This window comes from Ceratina calcarata, unplaced genomic scaffold, assembly GCF_001652005.2.
Source record: "Ceratina calcarata isolate Rehan_Ccalc_2016 unplaced genomic scaffold, ASM165200v1 scaffold44, whole genome shotgun sequence".
Lineage (NCBI taxonomy): Eukaryota > Metazoa > Arthropoda > Insecta > Hymenoptera > Apidae > Ceratina > Ceratina calcarata.
The window spans coordinates 306,688-331,186 of record NW_017167821.1 but is presented as its reverse complement, the minus strand read 5'-3'; the positions used below and the strand labels follow the sequence as shown (position 1 = coordinate 331,186).

The window sequence follows — 24,499 nt, the reverse complement described above, 5'->3', positions numbered from 1 at the left end:
TTGATTTAAAATTTTGCAGGTAGCTCTTTAATAGTAATAGGAATCTATAATAACAAATTCAACATGCTAGCATTGTTTAAGTATATAGCCTATACATCCTTAAAACAGTGTCAAATGTTTGACAGTAATTTGATGGAAGTGTCTTAAAACTTAGGTGTAACGTCGAGCATTCCAAACGAAAAACGCTCGTTAAGGAATTAAGTCGAGGGAAGTTCGAAAATGCTTTCACCGAGATTAACAAAATCGGGTATAAATCCCGGGTTAGGAAGTTCGGAAACTCATTCGAGACGCTGACAGCGGGGCGGCGAACGATCTTAATATAACGAAGAATAAATTTTCACTGGCCGTCCGAACTTTCTTCGTCCGGGCAAAGTAATTAAGTTTTCGAGCAGACCGACCACTGTCACCGCCAACAGTTCCAAAAACCTATTTTCCCCGCGTCGAACATTTTTCGAGTAAACACGGAGACCCTCGGACCGAGAAAAGTTTCGCGCGTGTATCGTTATTTCCCGATTCTCTTGTAGATCGAAGACGGTCTCGTAAAATCGGGTCAAACGCGACCCGGGCATTAATATTCGATGCCGATCGAATCCGCAGACCGAGCCAAACTGTCGGGATCGAGCTTGTAAATTTACATTGGAAATCGTCCGGAACTGAACCACTCCGAGTGGAGAGAAGAAACAAGTTTTCGTCGGACGCAACGCGTTTGGTTACAAGTTTCCAGAATCGAATTATACGAACGATTGCCCTTTCGAGAAACACCTCTCCAAAAATCACAAATTTTGAAAAATGCAATGTGTATAACATCGACAATATAGATTGACATCGCAGATACGTGACTTTGCATAAAAATATCAGCTTAATGACCATAATTATGTTGAAATAACACACGTCCGTCAATTTTGTCGCATTAACGCAACCTGACAATAGGCGGAAATCTTTTGTATCCAGGAAAACGTATTTCCATACTCACGACATTAACACTAGATTGCCCAAGGAAGTCATTTTGACTGCTTTTGAGCAAATGTACAAATAATAATGCATAAATTNACACATTATTCTTTCACAATGCAGTCATTTTGACTGCTTTGGGCAATATAGGTATATACTAAGTTTCAGTCTTTCTAGTGTTAACATTCCACGAAGATCAAATTTATCAAATGCACTCACTGACAATGTGAGGGACTAACAAAGTTGCAAATGCAGCAAGGAGACGTTACAAGATAGAAATTTAATCTATGAGTGCGGCTTTCTTTGGAAATAAATGTGATACATTAAGAAAGCGTACACGTGGTGCGTGAGTCACGATTAACCCTGCATTAAAAAATGCAGAAGAGAAACGCGATAATGTTTGCGTCGAATGAACTGAACTTGCTTCGACATTAAAATCGTTGATAAAACTAGAGAGATAGCGAAAATCGCGTGAAACGAGTATAGAAATTATGTAAAGGAAAGTTATACCGAACATTTTACCAATCTTCAATTTATTTTTACTTCGATAAAATTATATATGAACCGCGGATCATTTTCCTTTTTGTCAGAGCTGGGACTAATTAGATTTGGTAAAACGTAACCGATTCCAAGAACGTTTCTTGGCCGTGGGATGCGACTTGAACGTGCGTGCGATTAAGTAATTGCCGGCGATAAGAAATTAGCATGGAACGAACATTACGTTGCCCCGATCCTGCCGGTAAAATTAATCTTTAATTTATGCTAACCGCTACTACCCGGCCTGACTGGCCTTTAATACCGCTCACGCAAAACTGTTCGCGAAATTGTTTTCCGGATAAAAGGATAACGCGACTATGCCAGCCAAGAGATAACTCGAACGTATGCTTTGCCTAACTACGGCAAACGCGAATCGTGACCAGTGAGCAATAAACTTTTTTACAGTTATATAACCATAACGCGTCGATAAGCACGATTATTAAAATATAAGCAATATTATGCTGATTTACTTGTAATGTTTCCGTCTACGTTGTCGAGTAAAAATGATTACTCTATCTATGCGTCTCCATTTCTCAGTCTGTTTATATTCTGGTATTCTTTTATTATCTCTAATCCGCTCATTTCAATACGAGTAGCACTTTCTGCAATCTCGATGGAACTTCACCAACACTTGACCCATTAAAGTGTATTAAGTTTATCAAGAAGCAAACAACTGGTGTTCCAAGCGATAGGTATTGAAAGGATGCTGATAATGAGCAATTGCAAAACGGAGAACACCGTAATTGGGAAAATCGACGTTTGTCGATGTGAAGTATAAACTGTTTCATAAACAAATAAATGGTAAACTAATGGAAGGCAAAGTAGAGAAAGGAGAAGTATATCCATGAATCTGAAGGACTTTAAGATTCTTTTTCGTGCAGGAACCGGAAGATACGAGATAGTTCCGTAAATACTCCGCGATATGTAAACGTTTGATTCGCTTATCCGAAATCGATAGCGTCTCGGACATTTCCGCGGGCCGTCTCCAACGAAAATATCTTCAAACGCCCTGGAAATTTCCGGGATGCCTAGCGACGGCCGCTACCACCGAATCTTGAAATCCGAAGAAAGGACCGAGCGGGCGGAAGGAATATTTCCTCGGACATTCCGAGCAAACGATTCGAGGGAATAATTTCAAGGTATACCGAGGAACGATCTTGTTTATCCATATCGAGGGCGAATTGAAATTGATAGAAAGGAAAGAATGAAGACGAGGAAGGGGGGAGGGCGATGGGGTAGGCGGCGGAGGCTATCTTCGAGGATTATGTCCGTTCGACGATGTTCGGCCACCGACGCAAAGGAAAATATTGGCGGCGAGGAAACCTGTATACGTCAACAAAAGCGGCAGCGGACTGCCGATCGACTTTCAGAGCTGTTTCCGTGTACGCTTCGCGGGGGCCCCTTTGGGACGCGGAGTGCACTCGAACCGTCGATCTCTCTTTCGATTTATTCTATTTCGAAATGTCTATAGCACGTGTTCGCCTGGGCTCCTCCCTTACCTCTCTCTTTCCCTGAGGATAGTCAAGAGTTCACTCGCGAGATATTTACCGAGAGTTTTCCGAATCGCTAAAGCTCTTTTCTCCCGATTTGAAAATTCAAGATTCCGTAAATGGACAATTATGAAATATTTATCTAGTTTCCTCAATACTGTCGCCCTTTTTTTTTTATTCAACCGATTTAATCGCACCAGAAACTCACTGGGGAAGATAATATTTTTTCAAACTTGCCAGATTATGATTCATCACCGGCTGGACGCATTCCTCGCGATATCTAAGACAAAGTAGCGTTGGCTGAGGAGGATAGCTTAATCGACACGGTACAAAAGGGAAATAGATCCAACGGAAGTTGTAATGGAGGAAGGTTTCATACCCACGTTCAACCCCATAATTTGTCTACGCATCAAGGCTGTTAGAACCGAGACACGAGGAAGGAATATGACGCGAAATGAAAAGAACTACAGCATAATGAAACATCGTGTATCAAGACGATAACGACCGCGTTATGGAACTCGTTGATGACGTCGCGTTGCTCCGCAATTTACATGCAAATGTCTCGATACCGAGCCTGCAAAACCTCTTTCACTCTTCTACCTGAATAATTCCGAGCGAAAATTTACATCGGACTAATAAGTCCGCAAACTTTTCAAGAACGAGCCAAGGTTTCATCTCACACCCTGCTGCCACTTTAAACAACGATTCCCTAGGCATCAAGCGTCTTATCGTTGCCTGATAATCTGTTATCACTCTACTACGTATTCTTCTACAAAATAAACCCAATTTAAAAAACGCGTTTTAGATAAACGTTTTGAAATAGCTATTCAGGTTCTGATATTCTGAGTAATTTTGTTATTTCTGCACGTTTACTGTATGAAATCCACAGTTTAATCGTCGCTGACTATAATAAAACTTTTCTATTGGAAACGGGCAGCAAGAAAGTTTGCTACGTACCTGGCTCCAGGCACTCTCTGGCTTGCACGACGTGGAGTCGCACGTCGCACACAACCAGCTACCAGCTATGAATGACGCGAGTGCGTAAGCGTAGGAGGATGCCCCGGAAGTAGTCTCTATTTACGTTTGCTGGAAACGGTTCGAAGGTGTACGAAGGCTCGATCGATTTTTCGCTCGGGTCGCCGTAAAATATTCGGTTCAGTCAGACTCCGTTTCGCGGATGCTTGAACGAAATGCTCGAGATTCCTCGAACGCGAGGTCTTATCATTTCTGATGCCTCGTGCTACGTTACACCGAGGTCGTCGCGCTTCGGAGGTTAAGTTCGAATGATTATGTACTCTGTGTCTTTCCACAGCTTTTGTTCTTATGTCAGCGCTGAGCGCTAATCTCGTCGCAATCCTAGATTCGTAATAAATTAAATGATCGAATAAAAAAAATTTTATGACTCGTTATCACGAGCGAACCCGTGCTATCACCAGTGGCAGCCGTTTCCGGGTGCATCAATGACATGCATCCGACAAAGTGCCCCACATCTACGACTTCTAGCTTTTTCCCTCGTGCTAATCGGCCAAAGACTCCACAAGCTGAAAATTCCTTCTACCGGCTACACGTCCAACTTAGTTACGTCAACTTTTTAGTCGCGTTTGACAGTTCGTAATGATTCATTGAAGTACGTCAATTTGTCTAGACAACATATGATGACAATTGCATGTGTAGTTCTACGATCGGTATAAAATGTAGTGTCACACGAAGTTCTGCGATTCAACTTTTGTTTGATCTGTTTCAGAAATTGCAAGACATGGCTTTTGCACAGTACATTGGGATTTTTATGATCCTAGGTATGTATCAATAATTTCTATGGTTCTTATAGGTATCTTCTCATATACTAATTAGAGATCCTCAGTTGTAGGACAAGCTCTGGCAGATTTCAAAGTGTCGACGCAAGATTTAAAAGTTCATGTAGGTGACCGAAAGTCATTCGAATTGATTCTGACGTAAGTATCTCCAAATGATAAGTTTATTTAATAAGAATTGTTTGAAAACTTTTGCTAAACAAAGAGTTCAGTGATCGCTGACTAATTTGTGTATTATTTACCTACTTCGCTTTATCAATTCTACTACTTTGCTCCTATCTCAATCCGATCCTTTAGAATTATCTAATCACTTTACAGAGAACCTCTATCGAAAAATGCATCGGTACAAATAAATGTACAGCACGCGTTATTGGTTTCTACTGATCCAAAAGGTATCAGTATTAATGAGAACGAGACGAATTGGACGATACACGTGGAAGGTCTCAGTGCTGGACACTCAATCGTTAGCATTAATGTTACGCCTAGCGATATCGCAGAGTAAGTATTTTTATCTAATAATAAGCTTATCTAATAATAAGCGAAGTGTATTGAACCCACTCGTTTCTGATTTTGCGAATAAGGATTGTGATACATTGGTCTAGAAAAAACATTGATACGGGATTAAAGAAATTAATCGTTCTGCCCCTCTTCACCACTTTGATATCAAGTACAGACAAATTGCCACTAGGGGATATCAATATTTACTTTCAAAGCAAAATTCCGAAAGATTTCAATCAACTATATATTCATTGGCATCTAGAAACTTTAGCAGAGATAGCCTATTGACCTATACTTGTCATCGGATACTCAGCTGAAAGTTCGGTCAGTCTCTGCTCAGATTTTGAGCAGACTACTTCCTGCTGCGACTAGAACGCGATAAATCAGCGATCATTTTAAACATTTAAAAACATACGCGATTCAATGTACGTTGAAAAATTTGTGTTAAACTTGAAATACTACTGTTAAAAAATGTCGCTTTTCAAAGAGATTTTGATACCCCGAGACCAATTGGACAGTGTCGATTTAAAGAAGTAAGAAGCGAGCTGATCAAGTGTTACGTCATAAAGATCGTGTCAAGCTTATCTGGTGTCATTTTTGCAGTTTTTCGCAAGCGTTTGTCAGAGTGACAATTGAGAAATCAGATGCGCTTTACCACGTGAGTTCCGTGGTCGGATGGATATATTTTCTAGCATGGAGCGTGAGTTTCTATCCGCAAATATACAGCAATTACAAACGCAAAAGTGTCGTAGGATTGAACTTTGATTACCTATCGTTAAACCTGGTCGGTTTTATTATGTACGCGCTTTTTAATTGCGGCTTGTATTGGATACCAGAAGTAGAGGTAAGTCCAACGATAAAAACGACATATTACATTTACTTTTTTTATCTCACGCTAATCTTGAATTGATTTTTTATAGTTTCAGTATTTTAGCAGATATCCTAAAGGATTAAATCCTGTACAAGTGAACGATATCTTTTTTGCCTTGCACGCAACATTTGCGACTGTGATAACGATTGTTCAGTGCTTTATTTACGAGGTAACTAATTCTAATTTACTTTATACAGCTTAAGGATCTATTATCGGCACTAACGTGGGTACTATATCTTTTCAGACTGGATCTCAGAGAGTTTCTACCACGGCACGTATTATTCACGGAATCTTTGCCATTTTTATTAGCATTTGTTTGTTATTAGCTATAATCCAAACGATAGAGTGGCTCCAGTTCCTGTATTACTGTAGTTACGTTAAACTAAGTATAACGTTAATCAAATACGTGCCACAAGCATTTTACAATTACAAAAGGAAGTCTACCGTCGGCTGGAGTATCGGCAACATATTTTTAGACTTCACCGGTGGTATTTTGTCCATGCTCCAAATGATACTCAACGCGTACAATTATGGTAATATATCAGACGAATAACTAAAACTGGAATGTCTGTGCAAAGTGTATAACTGAATCTAATCCTTTTTTAGATGATTGGGATAGTATTTTCGGAGACCCAACGAAATTTGGTTTAGGATTTTTTTCCGTTGCATTTGACATATTTTTCATTATACAGCATTACGTTTTATATAGGTATGTATATTTGTATAATCATTATCAACGTTTACATAATCAGCATGCTATTTTCACTAACGCATTACTAAAACACTAGTAGAAGACTTTGTGTATTAACTAGAAGTAGTCGTAGTTATCTGTTGCGTGTTAAAGTCTATGAATGATCTGTCTACCCTAAACTTCATTTCGTAATCTAACTCTTGATATCCGTAACAAATTGGGGAAAGATTGAGATATCGGAGTGATCCGCAGTACTTGCTTCTACGGTATGCGATTAAAAATCCTGATAAACACGGTACGCGCTTTCGCTAGTAACAAATGTTTAGGATACGGAGGCAGAAAAGGAAATTTTAATTTTACAGATTTATCAGTGAAAAGATGATTGCCCTCAAACACAGAATATAAGCATCAGCCATCTCACTTTAAATCATGTTTCACAACCACATTTTTCCCTCCCACGTTGCACGAGTTTGCGAAATCATAAATTCTTACAGACTAGATAACGGGAATGCGAGAAGTAACGAAACGCTGCATAGGTCGGAGAAATCGTACGATCCGGATTTGGAGGCGCCCCTAAAACAATCTGGTTGTTGCGGTCTGCTGACTTGCAGATAGAAAAGCTACAGAACCCCCAAAAGAATTCAGTATTTTCTTAAATTCCATTCGAACTAAGTGCGTTTAACGAGATTACTCTTCTGTATCTTTGCGAATCTCAGATGATTGCTAATCATGCAATAGAAGAGAAGAACCCGTTGATACATATTAATGTACCAAATAAAAGGGTTTAGAACTTATTGTTCGAGTGTGGTGAATAGGAGTGGTGTTGGTATTTGTCGTTATACAACGCACGAGAATGGACATTATCCAGTTATGAGTAAACTGTTCTTTTTACATTTATATTGGAATTGTAATAAAACAATTGCATGGTTTTGTGGACTTCAGCTATATAAATGCGAACAGTCACCTATCACATTTCAATATAGTATCTTAAGTTGTAGTTTATATTGTGTCAGTGTGCTGCTACATATAAGCATGCAGCATGTGTTAAAACTATTCCTACACCACGAGATAAAAGGGTTCTAATAATTCTGCGCCACGGAATTTCTATAATTAATTATTGTAAAAAAGTGTTTTTTATACGTTTCATACTGTTTTCCATTATATTCTTATGAAACAATAAAAATGTTAGTATTGATGGTGTTTCTTTATAAAACTCTCCATTGGTTTGAGAAAATGCGAGGAATAATGTTTGAAGAAAATGCGACGTATTTCGAACAGATATTGTATGTGTGTTTACGATTATGCGTGTGACTATCAAACTTACTAACAATACTAATTAAACTAACATGCAAGCATTACTATTATCGGAAGAACGTGTGCTACGAAAATAGAACCACTTTCTTCTACCTGACTTTTCAAAGAAAGCACTATATACATGTGTCGATTACTTTTCGCAGGGATCGTAAAGATTATGTTGGAATACCTGGTTCCGATTACGGAGAATCTCAAGAAAACGCATCAACTAGCGATCTTTCTTGATCTTGTATCACTAGTAGCAATTGGTCAGTTATCTATGTTAATTATAATAAAGAATTACCTGTTCATCCACGATTCAAATGCGCCAACGGACACTGACGTTGCTCTTGATCCCGCACGCACATTCAGCTTGGATAATGATCAGAATTTAACAATCTCCCGAACGACACGTCCATCCGTGACAAAAAGAGTATGCAGACACCGTAAATACTTAGACAATCTCCAACAAATTGAACAATTTACTATTTTTCCACAACGGACTCTCGCACTTCTTACACAGCCACCATTGCCGTTCTCGTTTCAAATTATCGATATCTCAATTCGATTTCTAAGATGGCTACCCATTTGTCGATAGTCGATAGTACGAGTGTCACGTGACTAAGTGGTAGAACGCGTTGTATAAGAGTATAAATAGTTTGTTTAAAAAGAAGGTAAGCTTTATTTGATTTTACGAAAATTTAATAAAAATTAATATCTATCGTTGTCAACTTGTAATTTATGAATATAAAATCCCTGCATAGAGTTCTGAAAGTAGATTCCCATTTGAGTTTCGAATATAACCTCTTCGCCTAAATGTATATTTACGACATATAATTTCTTATTTCAGAATGAATACACCTTCGCTTTTGCGAACAGCACGACCTGCATTATCCATCCATAGGAATCTGAATTGTTGGACAGCAGGAATAACAAAGAAGCATAGAAAACTATATTTGAACACTTTCCCTACGTGTCTTGTCCTTCCAGACGGTAGTAGCATTAAAATCGATTATGATGAACCACGACGAATAATTACTCTCCCTCTTAATATCGAGATGCTCTCTGAAGAAGAGAGGAGACGTAGACTGGAAGCACGTAGGCCTATAACTAAGACAAAGATAGTCGAGGAGTACCAAGATGATTTTGATGAAACTAAATTCTATAAGTTGTCAAAGTGATTTAATTGTATCGTTATTTAATAAATAAGACCTCTATGTACATTTTACACGTAACTTGTAGTATAATTTATTACAATTGCATCTTGATCATAAACGTAAACACAGTTTGAACCCAGAACTATAACTAACTTTAATACAGAGATAGTCGAGGAGTATCAAGACGATTTTGATGAGAATGATTTCTTTATACGAAACTATTTGTAATATAATTGATTGATGTTACGAATTTGTATGAACTCGCGATTGTATCCTCATCGTAAATGTGAACGCGGTCACAATTATTTATGAAAAAGTGAAAGTGAACTATTAAAGTTTTCTTTGCGACCCACGCATCAGCCATTATCATAAACGCACGTTTTCTCCGCCCGCGATAAGGGGGATCGAGCACGTCAATCAAAAAATTACGCTCCTCAACTGTCCGTGAAAAGAAAACCGCGTAAGATGATTGCGTCGATGATTCATTTTATTTTCTCCCCTCGGTAAACACCGACGATTGCGACGACCGCCCGGATGAACTTTCTCTGGCTACCCGCGAATACAAGCGTCTGCTTCCGCTGGTCTTTGCGTTAATCATTACTAATTGCAGAAGAGAACCTCAAGACGAATCGTAAAAATTAAATGAAAGTGAGCAATGATTCGAAAATGTAGGGGAACAGCCAATGGAAAGTGATGATCAATCAGGAAATAAATGAGACGCAAATGCTAGGCTCTTAACTAATAAGAAATTTCCTTCATTTTACATTTTATGTTTAAAAAAGAAAGGGAAGTAAATGTGCATTGAAAATGAAATGAATCAAAATGAATCTCTCTAAGAAATAGCGGAAACACGTTTTGAATAGGACCGATTGACGATTGTCTGCGAAAGCGAGCTAAGTACCTTTCTACTCGCAAGAAGGAGCGAGCATTTTCGGTTTCGGCGCGATGATATAATATTTGCCAACGTGTTGTTGTGCGGATGCTTTCGATAGTAGTGAAACTCCTCTATTGCGACAGTTAAAGAAAATTTTACGGCCTGTGTTGGGCAACGACAAAGGCGCTAGAACGTTTTCAGAATTAAATAGCGGTGACTTACACGGTCAGTGATTTTACACGACAAGAAAACGATATCGTTCTCTCGAACGTTCTAAAAGCGTACCATGAAAAATGTGCATTGAATTTAATTAAAATGAATATGAGCAGCGAGATCGATAATAGTATCTCAGGTGATTATGATTAACGAGTCTCCCAAAGCGTTTTAATAAGTGAATCGCTGTTTAATATGAAAGACAAGTTTCCCTTGAAAGAGCTAATGATGGTGATAACGAAACCCTTCGCTCGCCCAGTGAACTGATTAGCAGACAGGCAAAATTGTCGAGTGATCGGTGCAGAGGAGGGAACGATCACCAACGGGTGACACGGTGAGTAAACACCGTTCGCCAGGTAAAGAGACACGGTGAACCTATGGTGGGAGTCAGTTCTGTTATAGTAGGCCACGAGGTAGCAGCTCTGGTGTTTCTGCAGGTGTAGCATACGATCGCTCGAACTCTCTCTTAGTTTCCGCTGGCACTCCAGACTTCTTGGAGAGTGCCGCTCCGCGAGATTCGAAACCGGACAATAATGGAAACGCGAATCAAGTGACACGGATCAATGATCGAGACGCTCGAATCGAATTCCGTCGATCCCTTCACCAAATCGGCTGGCTATTTTTAAAACACTGACATGAAACGACGCCGTTTTCGTCTGATCGCGTACGAACCGATGATGTGATTGCATATTAAAAAGGTGTCCGGCGATCGATGCACCACGCGAACTGTTTTCTTGTTTTACCAGTCGAGTGAGCGATCGCGATCGCCTGAGCGTTTAAGTGCCAGTCCCGGTCTTTTAGAAGGAGAAAGCAGAGAAGTTGAAGAGTTCAGTCGGCTGAGAAAACAGCTCACCGACGACCGTAATAATTCTCCTTCTCGAAAACGATCTGTCGCATCAGGGATTTAATCCAATTCGTTTAAACTAGAACCGCAATAATTCAAAGAGGGAAATTGCTGAAGAATGAAAATCAAACCCTGAAATTCCGACATCCGTCAAACGAAGAGAAATCGATAGAGAGACGTAACGTTGTGTTGCGTCGAGCAAGTCACGACGGCTGCGATCGATCGTATATTTTTTGATCCTCTTCAAATGTTTAATGATTTCTCCGTTGTGTCTGTCAGCGAAACGGACGTGAGAATGAAAACACGCTAATCGGTTGTCAAATTTCTTATCGCGAGCAAACAAGGAACACGTGCTCTCGTTGGATTTTCAAGCCGGTACGCGGACGATGGATTTTTGAGAAACCAACTCTAGCTGGTCCACGAACGTGAGATGATTGGCAAACTCCTGTTAAGTTTCTCGATACTCGGATGCATCAGCCTCTATGGTACGGTCTTCAACTTTTTAACACTAACCATTTAATTCTAATTGAAAATTATCACATTTTGTTGTTCTGTAGAATGAAAGCTTTTGATCAGAATATTATTCCAGTAAACTGGATAAACACTGTCGGGTGACTTACTTTATTGAGCCGCGTATCATCTCTCCATTCTGTATGCGTACACTTCTTGAATTCCGTTCTATGAACCGTTAAACAATCGAGGACAATTACATATTTAATCATGTAATCGGACCCTGAGGTCACCGACAGCGATGTATCAAAAATTTTAAACACTCTTTCTTAACCGGCACGGCGCGCGCGTCATGTCTGACCACTAACCGTACGTTTTCACTCATTGACTTTGGGTAAGGCTCCAGGACTTTTTAAACAAATACATTGCCCGGCGAATGTAATATCGTTTCACCTCAAAGATATCAGAAGATAAAAATGATTTACTCCGTGTGTGATGAACGATTGCGTGAAAAGTTAACGACGACGGAAATGAAAACTCGGTCTAGGTACAAATTTCACGGGCAGCCCGCGGGTATAGCAGTTATTTCAGAGTCAGTGAAAGCGACTGTCTGTCGCGCGCTAATACGGTATTATGTGCACGCATCGCGATTCATTCGAATTGTATCGAAAAAATCGTGGGGAAACATGTTCGCTGTAATTCTGCGAGAGTGGACTTTGTGAAACTCCGCAAAAATTTCGTTACCTCTCGTTAGGTAAAAAAAGCGAGTTGATTTCGTACACGCGTGTCGCAACAGCTGATCGAAAGGTAAAGTTCGAGAAACTTTTTTATTTTCGACATAATCGAGCATGCTCGGTGTGAAATGCTCGTGTGTACGTAAATTTTTACCGCGTCCGTGACCGTGAAACTGGATCCAGTTACTTTCTTTCTTTTTAGCAGAGACCAGCTTCAATCGTTTTCACACATCCTAGCTATGATCTTTATGTAAAGTATGACGCATATAACACGTGTGCCCGTCATAGTTTCAAGTGTGTCGAATACGAGAGGAAGGAAAGAATTCTCTATTCAGGAAAATCTAGATGAAATTTCCTCGATGCTTTCTTTTCTAATTAATTCATCGAGTTTCCATACTTCACTCTAAATATCAAAACAATGAAAACGATCCGAGCGAACCTGAACTCGGAAACGCTTTCTTTTTCAGCAACAGCCTACTTTCGAAACGAAGTACATTTTGGGTATAAAAAAACTGAACTAAATTCGTTCTCGACGATAAAATTGTCGTTCGCCTAATTTCCCTAATGCAAGAGTCGCACGTACTCGACACGAATCTGGTTCTTCTGACTCATGACGGATCTGACCCTTTTTCACCCAGAATCTTCGGATCCCAGCCACCTTTCTCCGTGTTGGTAATTTCTCTTGGCGAAGGAGGATCGCGTGTCAAACTAGTAGTCATCTACTTCGTATATCAGAACAAATTTCATGACTCGATCATCGATGTTAAATTAGTATTCAAAATGTGGTTGGACAGTGGGGCATCGAAATTTTAATTAGGACATCTAGAGAAACAGGAAGTCAGTTTGAGTATTTTGCACGCTTCGTTAATATATTCATTATTTATTACGACAGGTTTTATCGGGTCTTTACTTTCTTAAGGTTTTTCAACCGACATAACAGTTATATAGAAAGCTGCAGAGTTACTGATAGCAGTTAGCCAGTGCGCCCATCGAGGTGCAAAGCAATTTTGAAATACCGTTCTACAACCGGGGACAGCGAACCGTCACCCTTTTACGTCTGTCAAACAATTATGTTTTGCTAGTCCCTCTCTCTCTCTTTCTCTCTCTCTTGCAATCGTATGGCCGGAAATGTCGCCGCAGAACACAACTGAGAAACGGGAAGGAAGGAAGCAGTTGAAAAACCTCAGATCCCGATTACATCGTGAACGAGAACGGAACGTGAGAAGTCGATGATGCGAGCGTGACGGGAAAATTGTCTGTAACATAATTTATTCCTCGTTAAGGCTAACCTTCTTTCGAGATCGATGACACTCTCATAATTCATCTTTCGATTATTCGAATAATATCATTTACGTACAACGATTTAAGCAAGAGGCGATTGTCTGCGAAACAATTAAAGCGGAAGTATTTAGGGTCGTATTGTAAGTACAATTCCCAGGAATTGTTTCGCGATCTTTTACCGTGAAATTCCAGCAAGGTCCACAGATTAAAAATCTTTCTTCACAATTTCGTATGGATTCACTTCCGTCAAACACTTCAGGGTTACGTCATTCGCAATTATTCTAAGCTTATTTGGCGTGGCAATGTACACAGCAATTTTCGTGATTGTTCCGTGACTGAATTATATAAGAAACGGAACAGTGTTGATTAAGTTCTACCGATAGCAATAAACCTCATCGATTTTGCAACTTGTCTCATTATTCGTTTAAAACGTTCTTTAATTATTTCGTTCCTTTCGTGCAGCTCAACCGGTAGCAGTGAATTGCATCATAATTAATACTAGACTGTTGCCGTACAATTTTGCTAACAGTTTCTGACGTCTTTAGATAGACGCCCGCTGGATCCGGGTTAACACATTTGCACGTTAAATTAAGGAGGACCGAAAGAGATAGTTGGACCTGAATTCGACAAACGGATCTGAAAATTATAGTCACTGCGTAGGTTGAGAATTTCTAGGCTAAAAGTTAGGATACTTTCTCCTATGTTCCTTTTACCACTTGCACGTCCTCTTCGAGATCAACTGTCGTTTTAAAGCGTATCGGCGTTCATTTCAAGCGCGTGGAAATTTTTTTACACGACTAAGTGAGTACCTCTTGCTTCGAACTTGGATTGTAACGATGGAAGAGTTTGATTAAGAACAAAAATTGCACTTTCACTAATCGCGAGTTGGATAACTGTTTCAGGGATTTTAAAATCGTGTCTCAATGTTAAACGTCATCTTATCCATCTCTTAATGTGGGAGAGAGAAGTTACTCTCGAAAGCGTAATACTTAAGCCGCACCTTCTTCCAATTATCATCTCCCGCATGTACAGAAAATTAAATTTTCGCATCTTTTATTGCCGTTCACCGCCTCCGCCGACTTTCTCTCTATTTATTATTTTCAACCTTGACTATCAAACCACATGCATGAACATCGGTCGGTTATAGTTTCGAAAAGATTGAAACCTTCAACTTTCACTATGAAATTGATCTCGCATTGAGGAAAGTCAATGTTTCGATAATTTTAGAGATACATGTCCCGCAAAACGTGACAGACGTTCGAAATACTTTAAAATTGCGAAAGTGCCAGTACTGCATTGTCCACTTCCTGTTGCCGTCTTCTTTCTTCCTCTTCATAACTGCCCAGGCCTTCCGTATAGAAATTCGTCGTGACCAGTGAGAGCTGTTCATGATCTTCCGACTTTTTGTTACCGTGATCATTCCAATTTATCGCCGCGACTGCCAGCGTTTCCGGCTTCCGTCTATCCGCCACTTATCCCGTCGCTTCAGATTCTAAATATCGAAACGGCGCGCCGCTTCGTACTTACATTTCCAGGAAGATCCCATTTGGATCCCACTTGGCGTAAAGGGATCCGTTGATGTATTCGAAACGAAAACTTGGCAAACGGATAGATTATATCCTCGTGATCAGTGAAACGAGAAAGGTGTAAGGATCGGGAACTTTCATCGACTATCGTCACGTGTCAAGTCCACTTTCCGTGCAAATCCTTTCGGATGCAAAGTGCTTCCGAGGGCGTGTCGCTTGACATTCATTCATCACTCTCCTCTTCCCTCGATATGTACTCGTCTTCCTCTTCGATTTTGAAATTCCATCACTTTCCTTCCTTGTGTCCATGCATCAAGGCCTGTGTCGAACAATCAAGCTTCTGGTCTTATCCACCACGATCTCACTGTCTTTTGAATTATTCGTAGCCAGTACCGGATCCTGATAGCCTGTTCGATATAACAGAACTGCACCAGGCGGAGTTTCGTAACGGGTTTTCACGGTGAATGCCAGGGGCCGTGACAGGGATTCAGTTTTAAGGTCAGGGGCATAGGGACGCGCCGACTATCGGTGTCGGACTGGAATAACGGTTCCACATTCGACATTTTTCTGTAGAGAGATCCTCTTCTTCTAAATAGAAACTTGGCTACTGTGTAACGCGCATATGTTGATCCTCTAATTTGGGTCGTGGAAAGTGAGTTGATGCGAGACCGGGTCGTGAACCAGACACAATCGCTAGATAAAAGAGCAACGCGCCGGTTATGCTGCAGAGTTCACCGACCTCCGCTTCCTGGAAACTGTGCCACTATCCGATTTTAAGGATGTATTGGCCATACAGTCAATCCCAAAAGTTTATGTACCTTAGAAAAACGCATTTCCTATAATTAAAAAGAAATCAGACGTCGGAAGAATAATGCTAATAATAAATAACTACGTGCTAAAAAGTATAGAAGGAAATATCCAATTAATTATTGACGATAGCGAAAAGTTTATTATACAGAAATTGTAGGCACTGATGTCCTCTACAAGAAAGATTCTATGTATTTTTCTTCTAACTTGAGTATTTAACGAGTTACGTATGATTATTTGGCATTTTATTGATGTTGACAAAATCCCACCATCCCAGCGTCGAAACAGCGAACTTTTGGAAAAAATTTCGTTTTTCCTCAATAACTCCTAAACCCTTGGAGATACGGGAAAATTGCATANCCTAAAGTGCATAAACTTTTGGGATTGACTGTATAGCCAATATATCCTTAAGTCCCTCCTCCGGTCTGGTTTCGATCCTTTGCCAATCGTATCGAACGTTCGTACGATAATAAATTCAAATTGCATAATAAATCATGATCCGTTCAGAGCTTTTAAAAGAATTAGTCCGAAGTTGATCTTGAGGAAACATTGGATGTCATCGCAGCAACAATGCTGTAGTTGCTGTGGGAGCCATTGTACCGTTAAATCTCTAGACTATTCCTGTCCTGTGTCTCACCTATGCGCACCTGTCTCTACCACAAACTCCTCCATTATCAAAGGAGATCTAATCATTATACTGTCGTTGAATTTAATGGTAGTTTCAGCATCTCGATTGGTGCGAATGAAAAGCGGTGCAGGTTTCTACGGCTAAGCTTGAATTATTATTAATTCAAACGCTCCGGTTGCGACATCGTGTTCAACACCGTAAATGCACGCGGACTCCCCCATTACGGTTAACGAAGGTGAAGCAATGTTCCAAAGCGATTTCGAAAGCTTCCCGAGAATCATCTACCGGCGGATTGATTGCGTATGCGATTAACGTCGATCTCACGTGCCCTCTTTCAGTTTGCGCTTTCATTAATCTTACCAATAGCACCACTAACGGCGACTATTTCCAGATAGATTGAAAGTGGAATAGCACTTCGTCATTCTTTGATTAAATAGAAGATTCCAGGCAGAATACAAATCAAACTGAACTCGTGATAATTTCTTCTAGTAAATGCTAATTCGTTTGCGAATTGTGTCAAGGTCCTGTAGAAGATTATGCAAATAATCCATCAACTGGACCTTGCTTCTCGGAAAAACTTCTGTCCCCATCAATTAATTAAAACTAGTTAGTCTTTCGTTCAAAAAAAATTTAACACAAAAAACATCCGGTGTAATTTATACACTCTTCTTTAGTATCTCATGTGATATAACCCAATTTTCTCGTTTCGGGAAATCGTTAATGGCGTTATTCAACGAAACAAGAGTGCGGGACACAATTTGCGCTAGCCGGACGTAGAAGAAAAAGAAGTTTTATTATTTCGTAACCGTGAGAGACTTTTCCTGTGAATTATGTAAACCTGCAGATCTGAGCCGAGCAATTCTTAAGGAATCTCGGTGGAAAGTGGAGCAAAGGGTTAGAGACAGACAAACGTAAACGCAGACGCGTTTTCTCTGGTGTTATCCGGTCTCGCCGGGTCAGGTTGTCGCGTAGGATGCACGCTATCTGACGATCAGGTAATTGGTAGATTTCGCAAGCAAGACACTACTTAGATAACGTCGATAATTACTATCCTCGGAATTTGTATGACACATTTTTAAACAACACGATCCAGATAAACATCTTTTTACTCGTTGATGTTCTGTACATTTGATTCTTCTATAAAAGAATCAAGTTCGCAATAATTACGTATCTATGCTTCTTCCTGTAAATAATCGTGGCTCGATGTCTCTTGGCGAAATCGCTACCAACGCGTAAATTATATTTTTCACCGAGGAAGCGGTCGCGATTCGCTGGTGATGGGACTGTCGTTAACCGAAACGTGAGTTTCGCTCGAGCTATCGCAATGTCGCAACCACCGTGACAAATTCCTGGATTTCGCTGATACCCTGAACCGTTTCCATTCGGTAGCTTCATTTTCGATTCGCAAGCCGTGCAGCACGTACTAATTATCATTGCCTGAGCGTAAAACGGTCAGGCTCCCGCAGGAACCTTGACACAGCCTCTACGTATAGCCTAGACTTCATTAGCTTTTAAAACAGGCCAATCGGTAGACTGCAGATTTTTTATGCAAAATCTACTTTAAATAGAAAGTCTTTAAGCGTTTGAACGTTATAACGTCCATTCTGCTCCAGTGTTCTTGAAGATGAATGAAATCCACGATCGAGCGATTGGATCGGATCGCAACCCAGTCCCGATTTCCCTTTTCTATGGCTCTCCCTGACAGGAGGCCGGCAGTCTTCTTGCTAAACGAACAAAAACACGGCGGCAACCGATCTCCTGTCTAGCTGACCATTAACGGAGGATACATCGTCGGGCTTTCTTTTTCCGAATTTCTCCCCGGCCAAACTGGTCTGGTCTGTCTCTCTGTCCGCGGAACTGAGCGTCTGTATATTCTCTCCTACTACCGCCTCCGCTTCGCGTTTTCCGTACCAATCTTTCTAACGAGATAATCGACGCGAGAAAAAAGGTTTCTCCTTCTTATCGCGATCGACCCGCCGCGCGAACTTTCTTCGGCCGATTTTCTTTCCTGTTTTACTTTTATCCGCCGGTTCGTTTCATTGAAAGGTTCAATTATCGGAAAATCGGTCCTTATTTACAGTTCTAGATATATTCAGTTTTAAATATCTCATCGTATCTTCTGCTTTTGTCATCTGGGTCAGAAGTTCAACAGACGTGTTCCATAGAACAGAATTAGAATGTCATCAAATTTTCTGCATTACGAACGCAATAAAATTTCTCTATTTCTGCATAGTGTGCATAAGAATCAATCTCTATCATAATCAAACGGCACGTGTAGCTTGCCGATTGCTAAATACTGTTACATCAACGATGTCAGCGAACGATACACTAATGATCAATGAATAAAAATGTTTCTATGAAAAGGTCTAAAGGCCCTCAGGATTGATTGATACTTGCTAAAAGCTAATGACGAGTTTCACGTTTGACACGCGTTGCAAGATCGGTTTATCTAACTTTCCCTTCTCACGACTATCGTCTCGGTCGAGTGGACGATCTTCGTGATCAGAGTTTCTGGTTCACGAAGCTACTCTTGTTCGCTTGTCGGATGCAGCGATCGTGGGAAACGGAAGCGGGCTTGACTTACTTGCCGGCGTCTTCCCGATTCGCGAAACAAAATCGCCACGCGTTCCAGGAGATTGTTATTCAGGCGTTATGCTAATAACGGCGCAACGAGCCGAGGAAACCGTTACGGTGCACGTTCGCACGAATCTATCAATTTAGTTCGCGACGCGTACAACCAGGCTTCTGAGCTTCATACAAGTTTAGGGATCCATCGAGTTTCGTGTTAATGTATCAGAAGCTGATTCTTACTACTTGAATTAATAATTCAACTTTGTATTCTTTTTACTTATTTCGAGTAATCTTTAATTTATTTCATTGGTTGTCGAAGTTGAAAATAATCTGGCTCTCGAATAAGCGAATAGGCAGTTTTTAACTAGGAGCTATAGTTGGTTCAAATTGCTCTGATCTCGATCTTGAATGTCTGATGAACTAGTTCCGTTGGAAATCTCAGGTTTTAAGAATCATAAACATAACTCATTGGTTCTCTGCATTCCTGATGTAAGAAATAAAAGCTATTCCCAGATCCGAGCAAATGAACTACTCTAACAGTACTTGACAAATATTGCACAATAAATACAGTGAGAAATCGCGGTGGGAAACATGAAGAAACGAGAGAGGTTGAAACTGTGTAAATTGATTTCGCAGGGACGGTGGCGCAAGACTGGCCGACACCTCTCGACGAGTCCGCGGACGAAAAGAACGATGCCGAAATTTTTCGAGCGGTCGTCGAGTCGATGAGGCATTGGACTTTGCAGAAACGGTTGCATCATCGAACTAAGAGAGAGGTATCGAAGGTCTGTTACGAAGATGTCGGCTGCTTCGAGGACACGGGACCCTTCAGTTACCTCGAGATGCTCCCCTCGCCACCCAAAGACGTTGGCACTAGGTATGGCAAAATGGGAATATCCTGACACAACTTGATCTATGTATATTTCATTATCATTCCTGTTATTCCATATTAACATTCAAGATGAACTCGTTTAATTAAAGTGTGCAATAGCAATTGCTATTCTTAGTTCGCAAAAAGAAGACTCGAATCAGATACGTGAATATTTATTATTGAACTCATTCTCGATCATCGGATGTTCAATATCGTCAGCTCTCAATTATATCTTTATTAATACAGGCGAGATACGAAACGCATCTAATTTAGTCCCGATTCGCAATAGATTTTTAGTATACGGAAGCAGGAAAGCAAGATCGATTCCAATGGAAGTACCTGCCGAAGATATAAATGATAACGCCCACCGTGCCATAGACCCCGATCTACCAACTAAAGTGATCGTTCACGGATTCGGATCCAGTTGCGACCATGTCTGGGTCTACGAGATGAGATCTGCCTTGATGACCGTGCACGAGTGCAATATAGGTTCGTAGACGATGGAAAGTGTCATTTGCAAAAAACGGGACAATCAGGAGAATGCGATCGGATCAGTGCATACTTTTTTTAGTGTGCGTCGATTGGGGCCCGGGAAGCGCGGTTCCCAACTACGTAAGGGCAGCCGCTAACACTCGCCTGGTCGGTAGACAATTAGCAAAACTAATTAGAAGTTTTAACGTACCTCTGGAGAAGGTTCATCTGATCGGCTTCAGCCTCGGTGCCCACGTGGCAGGATTCGCTGGCGCCGAATTGGGAAACGTTTCCAGGATTACAGGTAAATTATATACATATGTAAAACCTAATGATACTGTTTTACACGCTCTAAATATAAAGCGTGTGATTCTCTTGAACTCTTGGTTTCTGCATTTTATTCGATATTTAATGCAGTTATAGCGTACGGTTATTGTGCAATCTGTTACCAATAGCAACAGTGGGTGTCCTTGAAGAGTTGCACTGTTGCTCTGGTAAAAGGGAGCCCGTTCTCCGAGAGAAATTGCATACGATCCACCTGAGATTGTTTATTATCGATTAAATTGGAATGAACTCTTTCCTAACGTTATTAGCAAATGTTACGATTTACGTAAGAGCAGTTAATATTCAGTAATAATTCTAGTGAGTTTCTCGAATTAATTAATTCAAATTAAAGTATAAAAAAGAACGTTCGACTTTTTCATCCATCGGCCATTCACTGGAAACTATAACGAGGACTTTTGCAACAGAGTTTCGAATAATTAAAGCGTGTATTTGTAACATTCGTGGACATGTCACGCGTCGACGAGTTTTTACTCTGTGATTAGAGTTTCCAATCTGTTAGAAAATTGTCTATTACTTGGACATAAAAAAAGTTCTATTTCATTTCTAAGAATTCTCTAAGTTTAGTATTACACAATCTGGAATTCGCGAATTGTCTGTAGGTTTGGATCCTGCGGGACCTTTGTTCGAATCCCAGGACCCGAGAGCTCGCCTCGACAAAACTGATGCCAATTTCGTCGATGTGATCCACAGCAACGGTGAACAACTGTTGCTCGGTGGCCTCGGCTCCTGGCAGCCGATGGGCGACGTTGATTTCTATCCGAACGGCGGCAGGATGCAAACTGGCTGTTCGAATCTGTTCCTCGGTGCCGTGTCCGACATCATCTGGTGTAAGTGTCTTCCATCGTAAAATCATTTCTTGTCTTTCATATATTTTACGTTAAAAAGTCCGTAAATTAGGAACATCTCACAAAATTTGCATAACTCTGTGCATTCTGCACAGCTGTTTATCCTAATTAAAACTGATCGACGAAGGATAATGAAAAAAGCTGAATAAATCAGAGATTAGAAAGTCCACCGCGATCTTTTTCGCGGAGTATTCGTGGGGTACGTATAGTGTTACCTTCTCCGCAACACGGATCGAATTCTTTATCCAAAAGAAAGCGGGTCACCGGCGCCCCCCTCGAAATGTCGCCCAGAGCCATGAATATTCATAAAAATCCTGACCAGTCCTACGCGTTCTTTCTTTCTTCAATCGATTCACACAGATTCTTCTCGATTGCAGCGAGCGCCGTCGAGGGCAGATCTTTGTGCAATCACCGGAGGGCGTACAAACTGTTCACCGATTCTGTCAGCCCGAAGTGTCGATTCCCTGCGTTTCCTTGCGAGAACGGATATGATGGACTTATTCGTGGCGAATGCTTCCCGTGTGGCAACGGAATGGGCAGGTCGTGCGGTGATATGGGCTATTACAGCGACGAATCACCGGCTAGAGGACAATTGTATTTGGTGACTAGAGACGAAGAGCCTTTCTGTGCGCACCAGTATCAAGTAAAGGTGTATAATAGTGAAAGCGAGAGGCCCACTAGAACGTATGGCAAACTGCAATTAACTTTGGTTGGAGACGGAGGTTTCAATGATACGTTCGCAATGACGAGAAAGGATGAAGAGCTGCTGGTTGGGAAGATTCTGCAGAAGATTGTCGTCCCGCATCCTGCCATTTCAAATTTTGAAGCCATCGAAGTGAGTATTGCACTGCTGTATTATTTCTAAATTTGTATACCAGACTCAGGCTTTCATTCTTTGAATTTAATTGTCGCAATGTATAATTCTCATTATTATACGATAAATCGGCATTGAATGACAGCAAAGATGAAATTTAAATCCTTAATCCTTATTACAGATCAAGTATACAGCGTACAGCGGCTGGATCTCTTCAGGCTTGGTATCTTGGAGCATCGACAAAATGGCCATCGTCGACAGTTTTGGGAAAACCCTTTCCGTATGCAGAAAAGGCTTGATGTTAGAATCTGGGAAGCCCGTCTATCTCCCTCTATTCCCTGGCGAATGCAATGTTCCCGTGGAATCAGAGAATACAACGTCTCCAGTTTTGGGACAATTGATGCAGGAGAAGCAAGGTGGCATCGGTCCGTTCACCAAAGAACAGAACTATGAAACGAAGGAAACTTTCCCAGTGGATTTTGCCAACGACAAACCGTCGAAGGGACTGGGGCCGTTCACTAAGGAACAGAATTTACGAATAATCGAGAGGCAAAGCAATTTTGATGACTCGAATCGTCGCAGTACTTCAAACCCGTGGAACATCATCGACTTATCTAAAGACGGAGACTCGAATTCGTTGGAAAACTCTGACGCTGAGAGAGGCAGAGGATTTTCCGGGCCGAATTTCTTCGCAAAAACTGCTTCACCGAATCCCGCAGTGGAATCGACGACGGAATTCCTTCCGGAAATACGGGAACCCGTGTTGCAAATCGATAAAAAGGAAACGGGAAGGTCGTTGAAGTTTCCCGAGATCACGGAACCGATTTTGAGGCCTCGTTCGGCGAGACAGAACAGAAACGAAGTGAGAAGCGAGAAGCAGAAGGACGAAATACAGGAGACTGCCTCGACGAGCGGAGTGTTCACTGTGCAGTTTCTACCAGAAAGACTGGCTGGAATCTTGGCGCAGGCCGAGAGGTACGCGAGGCAGACTCTCCTTCCTCTGATCTCGCAATACACGCCCAGTTTCGTCACTGGATCAAGGTATGAGGCGAAATATTTTATCAGTGGCCAAACCTTGCTATGACCGAGCGATACTTGGCATATTAAGAAGTGCTGCGAAGGCTCTTTACTACGTTTCTTAATTTATCGTCGCTCTTCTCTATCACGTAACAACTGTGGTTCTGATTAATCTGCTTCCAGGAAAGAGTTCAATCTATCCAGATCTCTGAGTTGGGAACCAGAAAAGGACTGGTCCACGACTACGGAGAGTACATTCAAGACAGAAGCAGGTGACTGGGTACCCATTACCGTAAAGAGCGAAATTCAAATGCTAGAGGCATCGGACAACTCCTCCAACGACAGTACTCTGTCTCACACTGTTACGGACAAGCAAACTGATATCGCGCAATTAGAAATCGTGACGTCGGTGGATTTCAATAATAATTCGGATGAGATTATCACGACGGGCAAAGAGGAGAGAAAGTATATACCTCTGATCGATCCGGAAGGGCAGGAACCGTCGTCGACGAGCTCAAATGACGTGCCCGAAACGTCGAGCTCATCGACTCAATCTCACATACAGAAAATCCCGAGGCCAGAGAGTTCCTCGAGGAGCAGCATGATGTTTCCTTACGCGTACGAGAAGAAGAAGGACCCTAGGACTAGGTACATACCTTTGATACCCGAAGAAGACCTGGCCCGACCTCGCTTCTCCGTCGAGAGGGAACGTTGAATTGTTTTCTGTTCTCCACGAGAATCCGAGAAACGATTGTTGAGTTTTCCTGTTTTATTTTGACAAGTTTACGGTTTCCTTTGTTGATCCTACGTAAACGAAGTTGTTGTTTCGTGTACACGAGTCGGTATGCGCGCGTCGTTAAGTACAATTGTTTCCGTCGAGCGGATTATAAGCAAACTTTTTAAACAACG

The 24,499-nt window shown here is 41.1% G+C and overlaps 3 protein-coding genes across 9 annotated transcripts in view; all 3 read left to right on the top strand.

Annotated features, from left to right (window-relative positions):
• Ctns (lysosomal cystine transporter cystinosin) overlaps window positions 1-8,605 on the top strand; it is a 15,622-nt gene extending 7,017 nt beyond the window's left edge. Inside the window, exons 1-10 of one of the 7 annotated variants that reach the window (XM_026815362.1) lie at window positions 4,263-4,555; window positions 4,723-4,774; window positions 4,840-4,930; window positions 5,108-5,287; window positions 5,891-6,131; window positions 6,208-6,327; window positions 6,403-6,691; window positions 6,765-6,867; window positions 8,307-8,411; window positions 8,515-8,605. In XM_026815362.1, the coding sequence (XP_026671163.1) occupies window positions 4,439-4,555; window positions 4,723-4,774; window positions 4,840-4,930; window positions 5,108-5,287; window positions 5,891-6,131; window positions 6,208-6,327; window positions 6,403-6,691; window positions 6,765-6,867; window positions 8,307-8,388 (1,275 nt within the window). In that variant the 5' untranslated portion in view covers window positions 4,263-4,438 and the 3' untranslated portion in view covers window positions 8,389-8,411; window positions 8,515-8,605. The other 6 variants (XM_018028245.2, XM_018028244.2, XM_026815361.1 and 3 more) reach the window with 6 other exon arrangements.
• A 119-nt stretch (window positions 8,606-8,724) lies between these two features.
• On the top strand, window positions 8,725-9,377 carry mRpL55 (mitochondrial ribosomal protein L55). The gene is made up of 2 exons (XM_018028246.2): window positions 8,725-8,816; window positions 8,993-9,377. Exon 2 carries the CDS (start codon window positions 8,994-8,996, stop codon window positions 9,321-9,323), a length of 330 nt encoding a protein of 109 aa, XP_017883735.1. The 5' UTR covers window positions 8,725-8,816; window position 8,993; the 3' UTR covers window positions 9,324-9,377.
• Window positions 9,378-10,793: 1,416 nt separating this feature from the next.
• Window positions 10,794-24,445, top strand: LOC108627135 (uncharacterized). Its single transcript, XM_018028216.2, has 8 exons — window positions 10,794-11,715; window positions 19,864-20,104; window positions 20,388-20,587; window positions 20,670-20,873; window positions 21,514-21,741; window positions 22,137-22,594; window positions 22,755-23,614; window positions 23,774-24,445. Exons 1-8 carry the CDS (start codon window positions 11,661-11,663, stop codon window positions 24,303-24,305), a joined length of 2,778 nt encoding a protein of 925 aa, XP_017883705.1. The 5' UTR covers window positions 10,794-11,660; the 3' UTR covers window positions 24,306-24,445.
• The last annotated feature ends 54 nt before the right edge of the window (window positions 24,446-24,499 follow it).

Coding starts and splice junctions, on each gene's coding strand:
- mRpL55 (XM_018028246.2), top strand. CDS start 8,994: ATGAATACACCTTCGCTTTTGCGAACAGCACGACCTGCATTATCCATC.
- LOC108627135 (XM_018028216.2), top strand. CDS start 11,661: ATGATTGGCAAACTCCTGTTAAGTTTCTCGATACTCGGATGCATCAGC. Junction 20,874..21,513: donor AAACGTTTCCAGGATTACAG/GTAAATTATATA, acceptor AATTGTCTGTAG/GTTTGGATCCTGCGGGACCT. Junction 22,595..22,754: donor CAAATTTTGAAGCCATCGAA/GTGAGTATTGCA, acceptor TCCTTATTACAG/ATCAAGTATACAGCGTACAG.